The sequence below is a fragment of the Sardina pilchardus genome, chromosome 20, assembly GCF_963854185.1.
Source record: "Sardina pilchardus chromosome 20, fSarPil1.1, whole genome shotgun sequence".
In the NCBI taxonomy this organism is placed as follows: Eukaryota; Metazoa; Chordata; class Actinopteri; order Clupeiformes; family Clupeidae; genus Sardina; species Sardina pilchardus.
This window is the reverse complement of record NC_085013.1, coordinates 14964331-14978867: the sequence shown is the minus strand read 5'-3', so window position 1 is coordinate 14978867 and position 14537 is coordinate 14964331. Positions and strand designations below refer to the sequence as shown.

General features: G+C 47.2%; 1 protein-coding gene across 1 annotated transcript in view; it reads right to left on the bottom strand.

Annotated features, from left to right (window-relative positions):
- Positions 1–13869, bottom strand: part of sobpa (sine oculis binding protein homolog (Drosophila) a) — a 41125-nt gene extending 27256 nt beyond the window's left edge. The window contains exons 1-4 of the mRNA XM_062523280.1: positions 13598–13869; positions 6038–6109; positions 3435–3570; positions 1835–2044 (exon numbers count right to left, since the gene is read on the bottom strand). Coding sequence (XP_062379264.1) covers positions 1835–2044; positions 3435–3570; positions 6038–6109; positions 13598–13693 — 514 coding nt within the window. The 5' untranslated portion in view covers positions 13694–13869. The remainder of the gene's footprint in view (positions 1–1834; positions 2045–3434; positions 3571–6037; positions 6110–13597) is intronic.
- Positions 13870–14537: the final 668 nt, after the last annotated feature.

The window sequence follows — 14537 nt, the reverse complement described above, 5'->3', positions numbered from 1 at the left end:
ACTTGAGAGTGAATTTGCCTTTTTGGACGGAGGACTAATTCGCAATTACGAAGAATAACTCCCTTCAGGACGACCGGTGGCCCAGGCAGACACCGCATGCATATTTTATGACTCTTAATTTGTCCGCTGCCCCCGTTTCTTTTCCTGAGACGGCTCTGTGGGTGTTTGGGTGGAGGCTGAGGTAAGGTGAAGGCCGTCTGTGCTGTCGAAGTCCACCCAACTGAGAAACTTCCAGCGGAGTACTGCGGCCGCTGCCAGTGAACTGCATGAATGCATCGAGTCTTCCTCCCAAACACGACTGCATAATGCGGATGAGAGAGGCAATGCATCCAGCCTTACGAGTAGGTTTGGCCGTGTGTGTGTGTGTGTGTGTGCGCGTCCCAGCTTCCTGCCCTCAGCTGACAGTTTAATTGTCTCTGACGAAGGTGGCACCCATGAGGCCTCGCAAGAATACAGGCGTTCATGCTTGGCGGCGCGGAGAAAACAAAGGGGACGTCAGACTATGTCCCTCCAGTTGACTTCTCTAATTAATTTGTTTAGGGTGCCTTCTCACTTGGATACACCTTTTGTTCAACAGGACCCATCTCTAAGAGACACGGCTTGTGTGCAAGGGTGTTAAAGTAGGCAAAAGCTTTACCATTAGATGCATGTCCACCATAATGCGAACTAGAGCAGGTCAGCTGAGGCCATTTCCACCATCAAGCCAATGGCTCAACAGTGTTGCCCTCAAACCTGCCCAAAATTCACCCATATGGGTGCAAAGAGACCATGGAAACCTGAATATTCTTTCAGCTTATCGAAAATGGTTACTTCCGTTGATGAGGAGCACAGTTTAGAGATTAATGGCAGATATGCGTTACGAGTCTTACAAAGTGGCTACTCGTTGGCTGTTAGACCAACTGTAGTGAAGCCCACCAAGCTAGGTTCGTCAACACCATGAGAGGAAATAAGGAGAGAGTAATTTCAGAATATGAAAATATTTTTAAACAAAATGGCCGCCATGGCAGGGTGTTTTCCTTTGGGCTCCTCTGGCCTCCACCTCATCTTCCGCAGCGTGCGCGCTCACCCTCGAGTCGTGTCGGCACGGGAAAAAATCTGGTAATTATGAGCGCCTCGGTCTCTCCTGGCATACCTGCACTTCAAAAGACCCTCTGTGTTCTACTCACAGGGCATATGAATAATTCAGCAGCTGAGGGGGGGGGGGGGGGGGGCGCAGAGGGAGGAGAGTGGAGGGGGTGGGGGGTGCTGGGGGTGGGCAGAGGGGTGGGCGTGCTGGCCGGTGTTTGTCGGATAGTTAGCGAGGCCACACCATCTGTTTCCCCGGCTCCAGACACACGGCCTGGGGAGGGTCATGCCAGGCTGGGGAAACTCCTCGCAGGTGATGCCAGCACGTTCCTGCCACGGGGAGCTGATAAGTCTCCCGTGCCACGCCGTACTCCCACAGCACAACGGAGCTCTCTGTTCCGCCCACGACCGCGCTCACTCTCCACTGAGGGAGGACACGACTAGCAGCAGTCAGGGCTTTATTTTTCAATAACACTCAAGGCTCAGTCACTGACCTGTCCTAAACATTAGAAGATGTATAGGCATTCTCTAGCTGGCAAGTAAAATCACTACAATTGGGTCACACATGGACATAAACACAGACAACACACACACACACACACAGAAACAGACGTTCACGGTAACTTGTCACACACAGACATTTCACATGCTAGTTGCTGGATCAGTGAAGGAGAAGTGGTGAGATCTCCTCAGTTGTGTGTGAGTTGTCGTGGCATGCATGTGACGTCAAGAGACGTGTCTGAGATGTCTGAGCACATGAGGGTCTTACCAGCTGGCGGTTTGATCATTGGAGGTGGTATAAGGGGGACTATGATAGGCATACTCCCATGATCCTTTGTGCTGGGAGTGGAGGTGGAGGGGGTGGAGGAGGGCTCTGATGTCACTCCGTTCCGAGGGGTAGGTGTGGAGCGAGAGCTGTTGGCATGGGGTGGTGAGCCGGTGCTGTTCTCCAATGCTGAGGCTTTTGGCAAAGAATTTTCTAGAAGCAATGAGGGAACACAGATGGTCTCTTAAGATTAGGTCCGGCTCAATATTTTGTTAGGACCGGCAGAGTCTCAAATTAAACATGTGTGCATTACTTTTTCAACCAAAATGTGGTGCAGACCACTTTATAAATAATTTTTATGGAGAGATTGACTGAAAGACTGAAAACTTTATAAATAGCTTTGAGGCAGAGTGGAACTATTTCCAAAACGAAGCCACATTCAGATTTCTACTTAGTCACTACAAAATAACAACCACTCAATTAGTATTTCCACTGCATACATGGACATCTCCTAAACAACGTGAGGTGATAGTGATGGGGGATTAGTGTTGTGACAGTGTTTACAAAGCATCCCCCGAGTGTGCTCAGTGCAATCACAAGTGCACAGTGAGGGAGAGGCGTCTCCGCCATCCAGGCCTGTGGTATTGCAGATGCATGCCGTGCAAGTTTGCTTTCATTTTCTGGCACGGGCACAGACTGCCATCAGCAAACACCGCCTGGCCAGCAGAGTCTGCGCCACAGCACACAGACTTTACACACGCGCGCACACACACACACACACACACACACACACACCAACTGAATAAACGTCACTTTCCTGTACCTGCAGCCAACAAGAGCAGGATGTTTTTTAAAAGGACGAGGGATGAATAAATTATCTACAGATTTCCAAAACCATTTGTCATTATAACTCAATGTGTACTTGGGATGGGGGTGGGGATGGGAGGGGGGGGGGGGGGATTTACGATAAATGAGTTAATTAGGTTTGATTGTTTTGTCCCTAATCTCTACGTTCGCAGTGACGACGGTGGACAATAACAAAATATCGTAATCTGTGCGTCGCGGATTTGTCTGATGATGGAATGTAATTACGGGGCGAGCGCAGGGGCAGGCGTCACGAGTTAGCGGCTTCTGCCACCGCTGCACCCTCAAGTCTAAATCTCCCCACTTTCCTCCCGCTTCCTCATTGTGTCACCCTGCGGTCCCAATCCTCGCAGGGGCACCAGCGTTCACAAGAAGCTGCAGACACTTGACAATTTAAATCCCGCTAATACCCCCAATTTGGCGCGGCAGGGAGAATGTTTCAGATGAACCCGGGATCACTCTCTCTGCTGAGCTCATCTGGATTTCCTCTGAGAGGAAACAATGGGGGAAAAGCACTCGGACTTAATCACGATAAGTTGCTCTGAACTTTGTGGCCTATGTTAAGTAAAAATTGGATGTGGCGCTTACAAACTTGTGATTAACTTTCTCACCTTATAATTCTTTACCTTTCACTGAAATAATCAATAGATGACAAATAGCAAATGACTTGACCCCTGTATCCATCTCTTAGCAGGTGAGGTGTGTTTTGCTGTGCTATACCTGTTTTCGCTCCTCTTACCTTTCACCACTGAGATGTGCTGCCGAACCTCCCCATCCGGATAGTTCCGGATGTCGATGTCATCAGAGTCTCTGAGCTCCACCTTGTCATAACCGTACCAGCCCAAGAGCTCATTCATCGTGTTCTCGGCAAAACTCTGTTAGGGGACAAAAGAGAGTCCAACAAACGATGTTAGTGTGGACAAAAAGAAACATCAGGCCTCAGGATTGCAAAACATGCTGCATAAACAAAATAATAACCCCCACACAAATGATGTCAAATGCATGGGTCATTCCACTGCACTGCAGTAAGTGATGAGCAATGATTTGGGGTGGTCTGATTAAGTCCAGAGGTACAGTTCACTCAGCAATTCTGCCGTTCAATCAAGTGGTTTAATGGAGTTCCAAAATTCAGCATTGTATGTAGTCCTTTCCAAATGTTTGGAGCGATTCTTCACCCATTCAGACTTTTCAGTGTTTTACAGGACAGAGACATGCAATCATGGGATTTAGATTGTGTACATTGTAGCATTTTAAACACGGCCACAGTGAGACAGGTGTCCACAAGGTGGTAACTTGAAGACTACAGCCAAATGTTTTATCATATTAGCTTTCAACATCTGATTCGCAACACTGTATATCAAGCTCATCCGCTGACTCTGATGCTTTTACTGGTTCAATAAGCAGGTTACGACTCATGACTGAACTGCGCTATATAAAATCTGGTATTCTCATCGGTTTCAGATTATTGGTGATAAAATATAAGGTCCACAGTACATCTACTTGACAGGATTAATAAAGTTGATGGTTAAAGTTACAGATGAGAGTTTGATTCCCCCCCCCCCCCCCCCACACTGATGCGCTAGAAATGCTTGCTTGTATGTCAGGGATTCGAAGGCCAGCTTCCCTGTGTGGAATGGCAAACATTTTAAAAGTCTGTTACTGATTCACTGATTGTCTACAGAAATATATGTCCGAAAATTCCTCTCTTCACTACTGAATCTTGTTGAAGAGGCAGGACTGAGAACATGTCTGCAATTGGGAACTTTGTGGTGGAATGCACGGCTACAAATTCACTGGGGAGGGGCGTGAGATTCAGAGCGGCCTTGTAACTGGCCATGGACCAGGGCTTTCTATGTGCTACCAATTCAACACAAGCTGGAAGTCATCACTGTAAACACAGACAAGGCAAATTAACTGAGAACAAGCCAGCTAGAAAAAGGAATAAAAAAAAAACAAGTTGCCCACAACAGCACTTTCTTCCTTTGCACCGTGTCCACATCACCATCATCATCAGAGAGAGAATGACTGTTTCTACTGCAGGGACTCATGCATGATCCCCGATGACACATTCCAGCAGCTAAAAGCAAATCATGATCATGAATCACCATTTTACCTTGTTTCTTTCAGAAAAACACACCAAGGTATACAGTGGCTTTATACACTGCAGCTCATTGGATGGTCAAGGCCAGCTACACTTCAGACATGTATTAATGCAAACCCTCATATCTCTATCTGACGAATCAGAGAGGGAGAGCAATGGGCTCAAGCAAGACCGTCTGTGAGATGCTGACATTTCTTAATGCTAAAAACAATCTAATTAAGAACTGCCGTTTACTACCAACCTCTAACGGATGTCATTTCCACTGACAAGGCTGAAACCCTCCAGATGCTACACACAGCGAATCACAACTCCCACACCGATGATGGTAACATATGGTTATCATCAAATGCAAACAAAAGATGTACAGTACAGTTTACAGAACAATAGTATCTCAAGTTGTACAGGATGTAGCTCAACACTGGAGACCGGATTCTTAGTCATGGTTTAGCTCAAGAACACTTAACACCTTTGTTTAATTTGACCTCTCGTGTCTCCTCAGTTCCACATCAGACCTGCCGACGTCATGCCTGTCATCAACACGACCTGGGTTCTGAAGGAGTCGGACCTCCTGCTTAGAACAGAGACTGTAACCATCCCTCTGTGGGTGGTAGTCAGGAGTCTATTCTTACATCCCTTTCATGGTCAAAACCACGGAGAGACCGCCACGGCTCTCGGCAGACAGCCCTCTCCGCCGCTTCAGCCCGTGAAAGACGTCGGTGTGTGGCACGATTTAAAATATCAGATGAACCTGCACTAGGGTCCCACATGGTACTGTACCTCCTCAAATAAAAACAAACCAGTAGAGAAACAAACACTTTAACAAATAAATCTTTTGAACAAGTGCTATTAGGAAATGACTCTCAGCTGTCTTGTAGTTCTCTGAACAGGGCTGAAGAGGACTGGGTTCATCAAGATTGCTTCCTAAAGCCTGGAAGCTGTCCTCACCCTGTGTGACTCAGGTTTACTGTAACACCTGGCGGCCTCAGCTCTGCTTAGACGCTTGAAGATAACATGTCAATGAAAAAAACAAAAACGCATAAAGCATAGAACCAGACTTCAGAAAGTAAACAACACATAGGAAGGCACATAGTGTCTTTCCACTCCCTGTGATCAAGCACTTAAGCACCTATACTACAGGGATACTCTTACAGAAAACCTGCAGTGCCACTGACTCACCCACCTATAGCTGACATAAAAGCATTGTTGTGTTTTATTTTTCTCTGACAAACTAAAGGGCTCACCATGGAGTAGGGCGGGTTGCCATGGAGATCACCCGCCTCGCCCGCCCAGGGGTGGGCCCGCTCGGCCCGCACCTGATGAGACACGAGTCATGTCATTACGTTCAAGCATTCAAATGTCAATCAACTGTCAATCAACTGTCAATCAGACAACATGAACTGTCAATTAAAACGCAAACGATCCATCATCCTGGGTGAGAGACACATCTGTTTACATTTCTGGAATGTGTTGAGATGCATCTGTTAGACACTTTATATATCATGCAAGACGAAAGAGGCCATGTCGGTGTAGAAACTCGAATTCACTCATCATATGGTGGATTTACACAGCAGCTGTTTGGAAGTTTGTTAGAGTAAGTTTTAGTATGAACTACAGCCCCATGACATCCAAAGAACTTAGCACATTTGCCCAGTTGACGGACAGTCAAGCGAGCCTCTAAAACTCCCTCTCTCCCAGACGTGGCTATGGCACAGGTCAACCAGTAGGTGTCTCTACTGATTCTAAGACCAGTACACAGGGGACTGTGTCTAGGCAACGCAAGGTCAGTTACAACATGACTGTAATAACAGCAGCCAAACAGACTGCTAAACATTCATCTCCATGTGCACGAAGGTCTGCACCGCCACTGAATGAACTCACCGCCGAGGCTATTTAGAATGAGGATTAACACAGCCTATTGGCCGCTATCGACGCTCGGGTCAAGCGCCAGGTCACCTGCTCATTGTTCTCAACATTTTTCAACGTATTGGACGAGCGCTGGGATATAACTGACGACTGGGATTTATACCATTTTGTCCCTGTAACCCAAGCCACCTGCCTACGGGGAGGCTATCTGACGCCGCGCTGAATTGAAATGGACACCTCTACTTGTGTTGCTCCGTGGAATGAGCTCTCCCAGTTTGGAAACTGGAGCTGATTATGGACCAGCGGTGTAAGAGCATGTTCGCTCTGGTATGAGTCCTGATTGAGGGCGAGGGGCAAATGCACGGCGAAGAGTGGCCTGATTTCTCCGGCGCTCTCGCGCGCTTTTTCATTCATTCTAATTGTCTAAGTGTCCAACAGCTGTCCTTTCTCTCTTCCCCTTGATCTTTGACTTTCTGCATTTCATGCTGTTGTTCCCTTCCCTCCTTTTATGTCCCCAAACTGATTCCCTCTCTTCCTCTCCCTCCTACGCCCTTTCTCTGTCTCACACTCTCTTTCTCTTATTCTCTTTACCTCTCTGTGTCCTTCTCTCTCGCTCTTTCTTTCTCGGTGGCCCTTCGGTAACCCTGCTGCCCCTTCCAGAAAACAGGGAGAGATAAAGAGTGTGGAACCTAATCCGGGTGGCCGCTCATGAAAGGGGAGTGCAGGAATGACCCACAGAGGGAGAAGGTTGGGATAGTGTGTTTCTGTGTGTGTGTGTGTGTGTCTGTGTGTGTGTGCGTGCGTGTGTGTGTGTGTGTGTGTCTCCTTCTCCCTGATGAACCTCGTCTCTCCAGGCCTTCTCCTGTAACACGCCCAGCTAAAGCCCCCTTATGCACTTACAGCCCACTCACACACAGCCGGGCCAGTCCAACGCCAATGACTCGAGTCAACACGACTGCTCACGGCGACAATGGCCGAGTGTAACTCTCTCTCTCTCTCTCTCTCTCTCTCTCTCTCTCTGAGGCTGACCAGGGTGGTGGGCATTACTGAGAAGGCCTGATTCAGTCTGGAATCTCCGGCTTGCTACAGGGTTAGTTTTAGCAGAACAAATGTGTACAGTATGCCCTGGGGGACAGGGGCACGGCCATGCCCTAAAATGCCCACTCACGGTGCAATGCCACAACCCCCCAGAGATGGCACGATTACCATTACCGTATCTTTTATCATATCTCCCTGCCACTACGGAGGGGCTGTGCTTGCCAAGCTCCTAATACAGATCTCTTTATTTCTCAGTGGAGAATGAAAAGGCAGCTATTCTTCTTCTTCTTTTTTAGCTCTTTTGCTTTACTCTTCTTTCCCTCCCTCCCTCTCTCTCTTTCTCTCTCTCTCTTTTACCCTCATGGTCTTACTCAGTGAGGGGTGGTGGTGATGGCGGCGTTGGTGGAAGGTGGGGAGGCGGGGGGCCGAATATGACACCGTGTGGGCAGAAACCAGAGTAGGTCACAGTACACCATGATAAAATTCCCTAATCCCCTCGCCAAGTTTCCCTGTGCGGGCCCTCCCTCAGCCTTTCCAGGCCCACACTTTTCCATTCCCTTGTTCACTGTCTCCTTCCCTCTCTTTCTCTCCCTCTCCCTCTCTCAGTCTCTTTCTCAGTCTCTCTCTCTCTTCTCTCTCCCCGTCTGCTCTGCTTTCATTTCCCCCTACCTTCCTTGATATCCGATCCCGCACGGAGGCTCAGGTTTCAGTTTTTACAGCTTAGGCTGCCTATTGCTGTATACATTCCTTTCTCCCTTGCTCTTACAGCCACCCCCCCCCCCCCCACACACACACACACACACCCCAAACCCTCTCTGCTTTGCCCCCCCCCCCCCCAACCCGATTACTTACTGCGGCTTATTTTACCATGGTGCACATGAAAGCGGCGCAAGATGAAGGAAACACTGTCAGACTGTTTGGTTTTTTGGAGGTATGATCCCTCAAAAGGGCACATTGTGTATATGCGTTTCTCTCGTCTTTTCCCCCCCTGTCTTAAACGACGGAGCCACTAGAGTGGAGGTGGTGGAGGGAGAGGATAGAGTTGGTGGCAGTGGGGAAGGGGGGGGGGGTGGAATTAAAGAATGAAATAATGAAAGGAAGAAAGACAGAATGGAAGATGGAAAGAAAGAGAGGAAAAGAACATGTCTCAAACTAGCGGGAGAGCGGTCTTCAGGGGCTGGGAGTTGGTTTGTGTTCGTCTGAAGCAGTCAGTGAGATGCTTCAGGACGACGGGGGAGAGGAGAAGTGGGCGTGCGTGGAGCTGAGCATGGGGCGGGGGGTGGGGGGTGGGGGGTGGAGACACCACTGAAAAACCTGGTGAACAGATTTTGAGTAGCAGAGAAGAGGAGTTGAGGCCCCCCTCCTCTGCTACCTGACTCCTTCTGGGGATACAAGATAGAGAGATGTCCAACGCAAACACTGGCTGTGTGGATCTGCTGTGGGTATACTGTGCGGGTGCATGAAGTAGCGATGGTGACTAGCTCATAAGATTACACAAGACTAAAGAGAACACGCAAAGCAAACAGAGATGCCACCGCACACAAATACAGAACACTGACCCATAGGGCAGCCGGCACTACCACAGCAGATACCTCCAGTACAGACAGCTGACAGGAACATGAGGGACTGTGGGAAGGGAAGATGTCTACTGCCAGTTCTAATTGCAGGGACTTGATGTGCAGTATGGGTTAGATGGGCTAAGGATGTAATATGAAGAGGATGTTCTATTCCTCATGAACGTTAAATGAAGGTGGCGTTTGCTTTGGGAAGATAATGAGGAGAGCGAAACCCTGAGCCTATTAGCAGAGCATGGGTGTGTGACAGAGGAATGCAGGGATGCTAGGATTTGCTCGGGTGACAGCCAGGGTGTAGGGGAAGCACAAGGATATAAAAACACAGGACTTCCTAGGCCATGTGCTGACTATTTAACACAGACACACACACAGACACAGACACACACACACACACACAGACAGACAGACAGACAAACAGACAGACAGACAGACAGACAGACAGACACACACACACACACACACACACACACACACACACACACACACACAATATTCAACAGATCTACAGAGGTAAGTTGTGACTTAGTTGTAACTAGAAATGTGTTGTCAAAACTTCAAGGGTTTTCACATACCTTGTAAGCGATACAGTATAAAACAAATTCACCAAAGTGGGTATCTTATACAGTAAAAAGACACACAAAACATGAATGATGAACCTATTCCAGTAGTCTCCTGGTATTGCTGTTTGTATGCCAAGCATGTCTACTCCTATGAGCTGGTTCCTGGTTTAATAAATCATTACCAGATAGAGCATAGAGGAAGAGCATGTAGGATCAAGTGCAACTCTGGGACTGGGACAGGGACTGGGCCTGGGATGGACCACAGTGGTTTTGAACTGTCACTGCTAACATCACAACATACATACAACAAGTACTCCAATGTGGCCCAGGTGTCTTCACTGCCTCCACATACACCATCCTCAGCCATTGTGACTCTGTGCACTGTACTCATAAGGTGAAGCCAACAACTGCACTGGGGAGGGAGGGGGCATCTCCGTATTACATATTCTTCGCTCAGTGCTCCCATTATTGGAAAATGACACACTTCTGACGCTAAACCCTTAAGTGACAACAGTTCCTCCGGGAGCCACATCTGTGTCTGTTTGAAGGGCCGCGGAAATCACAGTGCTTCCTCCGCAGCTGCATGAACGGAGGAGCCCTCTCTCTCTCTCTCTCTCTCTCCAGCGGCCCCGTGCCCACACTACTGGGAGAGCCGCCGCCGCCGCCGCCGCCGCCGAGACTGCAGCTCGTCACCCTGGGATTTTAAACAGCCTCGTCTCCGTTTAATACTTTACTAATTACTCTTTAATGAAAGCAATTAGTGCTTCATCACCGTGCCTTGTGCTCCCTCGCTTTAGTGGGAAGGCTCTCAGTGCACGCCAGGATCGGTCCCTGAAGCGGACGCACGGCTACAAAATTCAAGTCCAGCCCACTCACCGATTGGCATTACAAGAGTGGCAATGCTTTGTTTGGGCAAGTGAATGGGAGAGAAAGGCTCTGGGATATCTACAGGCAAGTTGCACACGGCGCAGGACAAAGACAGCCCGGCTACCCGACTCGCACTCCAGCGCTAATACAATAAGCTGCAACACAGCACTGATGCCCCATTGAGTTTATGCCAGTTGCATCCTTGACAACTGCTGTTATTCAATTTAAGACAACATAGAGTCTTAATCCATTCAATTATGTTCATAAACACACAAGTGTAGGTTTGCCCTCTCTCACTCACTCACTCACTCTCTCACACACACACACACACTCTCACTCTCTCTCTCTCTCTCTCACACACACACACACACACACACACACACACATTCACAAACACACACTTTCACAGACATGCACTTACACACACACTAAAACACTTACACCCCCCCCATCTAACCCCCACACAGACACACATCTAACACACACACACAGAGACACATGCGTGCATGCACACACACACACACACACACACACACACATACACACATTCATATGCAATATACTGTAGATTGTCCAGATATCATACCGGCCTCTCCAATCTAAAACATGTTCTGACATACAAGTGAAAAAGCAAATGCCACAATGAACAAAGACACTGTCAAACTTAAAATCTCAAATTAAGCCACAATGTACAGTATGTGCCCACTCACGCAGGCGCACACACACACACTAAGTCACAGACTGCATGCATTCAAGGGTCATGCATCCTTTAAACTACTCAGCTCTCACCTTGTCTGGTTCATTCTATTTTGCACACATGAAAAGGTATAATCATAACTATCGTTCACACAGACCATAAGCCTGAAGGAAAGGGTCTGAGAGTAACAATGTGATGGGCAGAAATGCACTGATGTACAAAAGAAATGAGAACACATCGAATTGCCTCATAATTTACACTACAGCCGACCTTTGATACGGAATGCAGCTGGTCAGTGAACAATACCTGTATTACATATCTATTACAAATGTATTGGTCATTAATAGAGCATGTTTAATATCGTGACGCCAGATGATCTGATTCTCCTTTGCGGTTTCGCAAAAAGGTGAGTGGTTTTCGGCGTTAAGATTTCCTGTATGAGCATTTTAGCACAATTTGTCCTAAGTTCACCATGTAAGCCTAGCACAGCATAAGAACTTTGTCTCATGCCATTGACACGCATGCTTTGGGCATGAGGAGACACGGAGGGAAGCCGACTCCAACAGTTTGATGATGGTGATGCGGATAATTAGAGAATAGCATCATAGATTTTCATTAACACTCTGAGTATTGATTTAGATTAGAATAAGATACAGTAAAAGCATGGCTAAGGATAAAAACAAATCGAAGTCTAAATTCAGCGTAAGATAGTGCGTCATCAACGAGCTATCAAAACATTGGGATATATTTCACCCATCGTAGCCTATGAATAGCTTTTTAAATGGGGAATATGTTACGTGGAAGTCATGTTATAGTTCCAGTCTACGTTAGCATAAATATTTGTACATCCTTATATTCCGAGGCTATAGGTTTTTAAAAAGCTATGGCCAAGTTGGCGAAATCAATTACGATACTTTACGAGTTGTGGGAAACAAAAGCATACAAGTCAAAAGACGATTGGGACCAATGCTAAACCTCGCTACAGGTCAATCAATATCTGTCAAATTTAGGAGTCCCTGAGGGTAGCTCAATGAAGATGCATCAACAGCAATTAAGCAGGTGCCCTGCCACCATGTATTTTATGACAAGAAACAACGAGGCTATCCCCACAGGATTCGGCGAAACTGTTTTGATTAAAACAACTCATTCGAATATATGGATTAGGTTGAGAAATGCATAACCACTAAATATGGGCCTAATATTGTCCACAATTGAATGGTAAACGGTGTCAAGCGATATTGTAACAATCAAAACAGCCTTGTTTGTATACAGTGGCTTACTACAGACAATGAACACATGAAAACCCAAAGACAAAGATGCAACGTGTTTCTTGCATGCCATGGTCTGCTCAGATTTCGCTTTGCTTTAAGAGGACGCACTCTGTGCCAAGCAAATGTTGAACACAAAAGACACGCGTCACCCTAAATGAATATAAAGGCTAGTGCTTGGAGAGATAGTGTTCTTGTCAGGCGCTTTCAGCCAGGCGCACATCTGGAATGCCTGCCGGCAGCACTACGGCTCCGCCACAGCTGGGCAGACATCGCTGTCCTGGCGTTCACGAGAACTCGTTTTGATGATGAAATGCAATGATATGTGAGCATACGTTAAGGCTTTCTCGGGGTCAACGGTTTTCTACAGGCACTCTCTGTTACCGTCGCTTCCATAACAGCTTTGTTTTCACAGCGGTGGCAGCAGTAGTAGCCTAATCGTAGTAGTAGTACAGTGTTGACGCTAAGACTGACGCACTGGATTTTCCATTAACTCCACATAAACCATGCTAAAAAGAGTATCGATAATGGGCTTCAACAATATGTGCGGTGTAAATTAATCTGCGTAACATTTTTGTAACTGAAGCTCAAACAACAGTTGAATGGAATATATTTTTGGTCAGCCAGCATTTTTGTCCAAATATTTAGACAGTAAAAGATGTATACATTGTTACTAAATTATTCATTTAAGACTGTTCTTATATGTGTCATAAATAGTAGGCTACAAAAATAGTATGACAACAGCGACATGTTCTGCACCCAAAAATCAAAGTTCGCCAATTATCCACAACATAGCGCGTCAATGAATCAGTCTCTATTCAAATCTGAGGGCGGAGCGGCAGACGCTCAGTGTTTCTGAAAATGACAAGCCTTTATGGTAACCCCGAAAACCACGCCGTTTCCCAGACGAGCTCACGAAACAGACAGGACCTACCTTCATCTCCTCGTTAATTTCCCGTTTCACGGGGTGCGCTGGTTTTCGGCTTCTTTTATTTTCTGGGGGTCTACCTTCTTTCTCCATCTCTGCCATTTCTTACAATATCTCTGTCAATATTTACGGTGGGGTAGAAAATCGGAGCGTGTCTGAGGCGGGGCCGTTTCAGAGTTGCAGAACGGCGAGTGTCAGGCGCGAGAAGAGCCCCGGTGAAGTTGATGCTGCTGTTGCGGGCTCGCGATGCCCGGTTGAGTCAGCCATCTTCTGCCTAGTATTTCTCCACGGTCTGAACGCTAGTTGGAGTGAGCCTTTTCGGTAAGGCAAATGAGAGGTTGTGAAAAAAGCCAGACAGGGGGAGGGGCTTCCACTGTAACTCTATACGACGCGCTGATCCCGGGAAGGCTATTTCCTCCCAATTTTCCACAGATAGATTTTCACTCTCGGCTCCACGCGTGTCGGGGATTGCTGCACGATATCAGTGAATGGGAAGCTGTTTATGCTCATCTATTATTCTGACCACCTCTGCATGCTTTGTTTCATGCTGGGGGTTGCCTGACATTTGCCCTCTGCCACAGTTTGTCATGGACAAAGGAGAACAATGATATATTACACAATAATAAATCAAGAGTAATGTGTCAAGTGTTTATTTGGCCTGTGTGAGTGAATGTGTGTGTGTGTATGTATGTATGTGTGAATGAGAGAGAGAGAGAGAGAGAGAGAGAGAGAGAGAGATAGTGTCATTGTCACATGTGGTCAGCTCTCAGACTTTTCATTGGGAAAGTTAGTGGAATCCACAGCTTGTGCTCTCACTGTGATTTCTTTCACAGTGGTTTGTGTGGCTTGCTGAAGTCACTGCGTTGTGGCATGCCATTTTCCGATGTGTGGCATGCCACTCCGTAATCACCGTAACTCTTCATAAGCTTAACCCCAGGGGTATCCA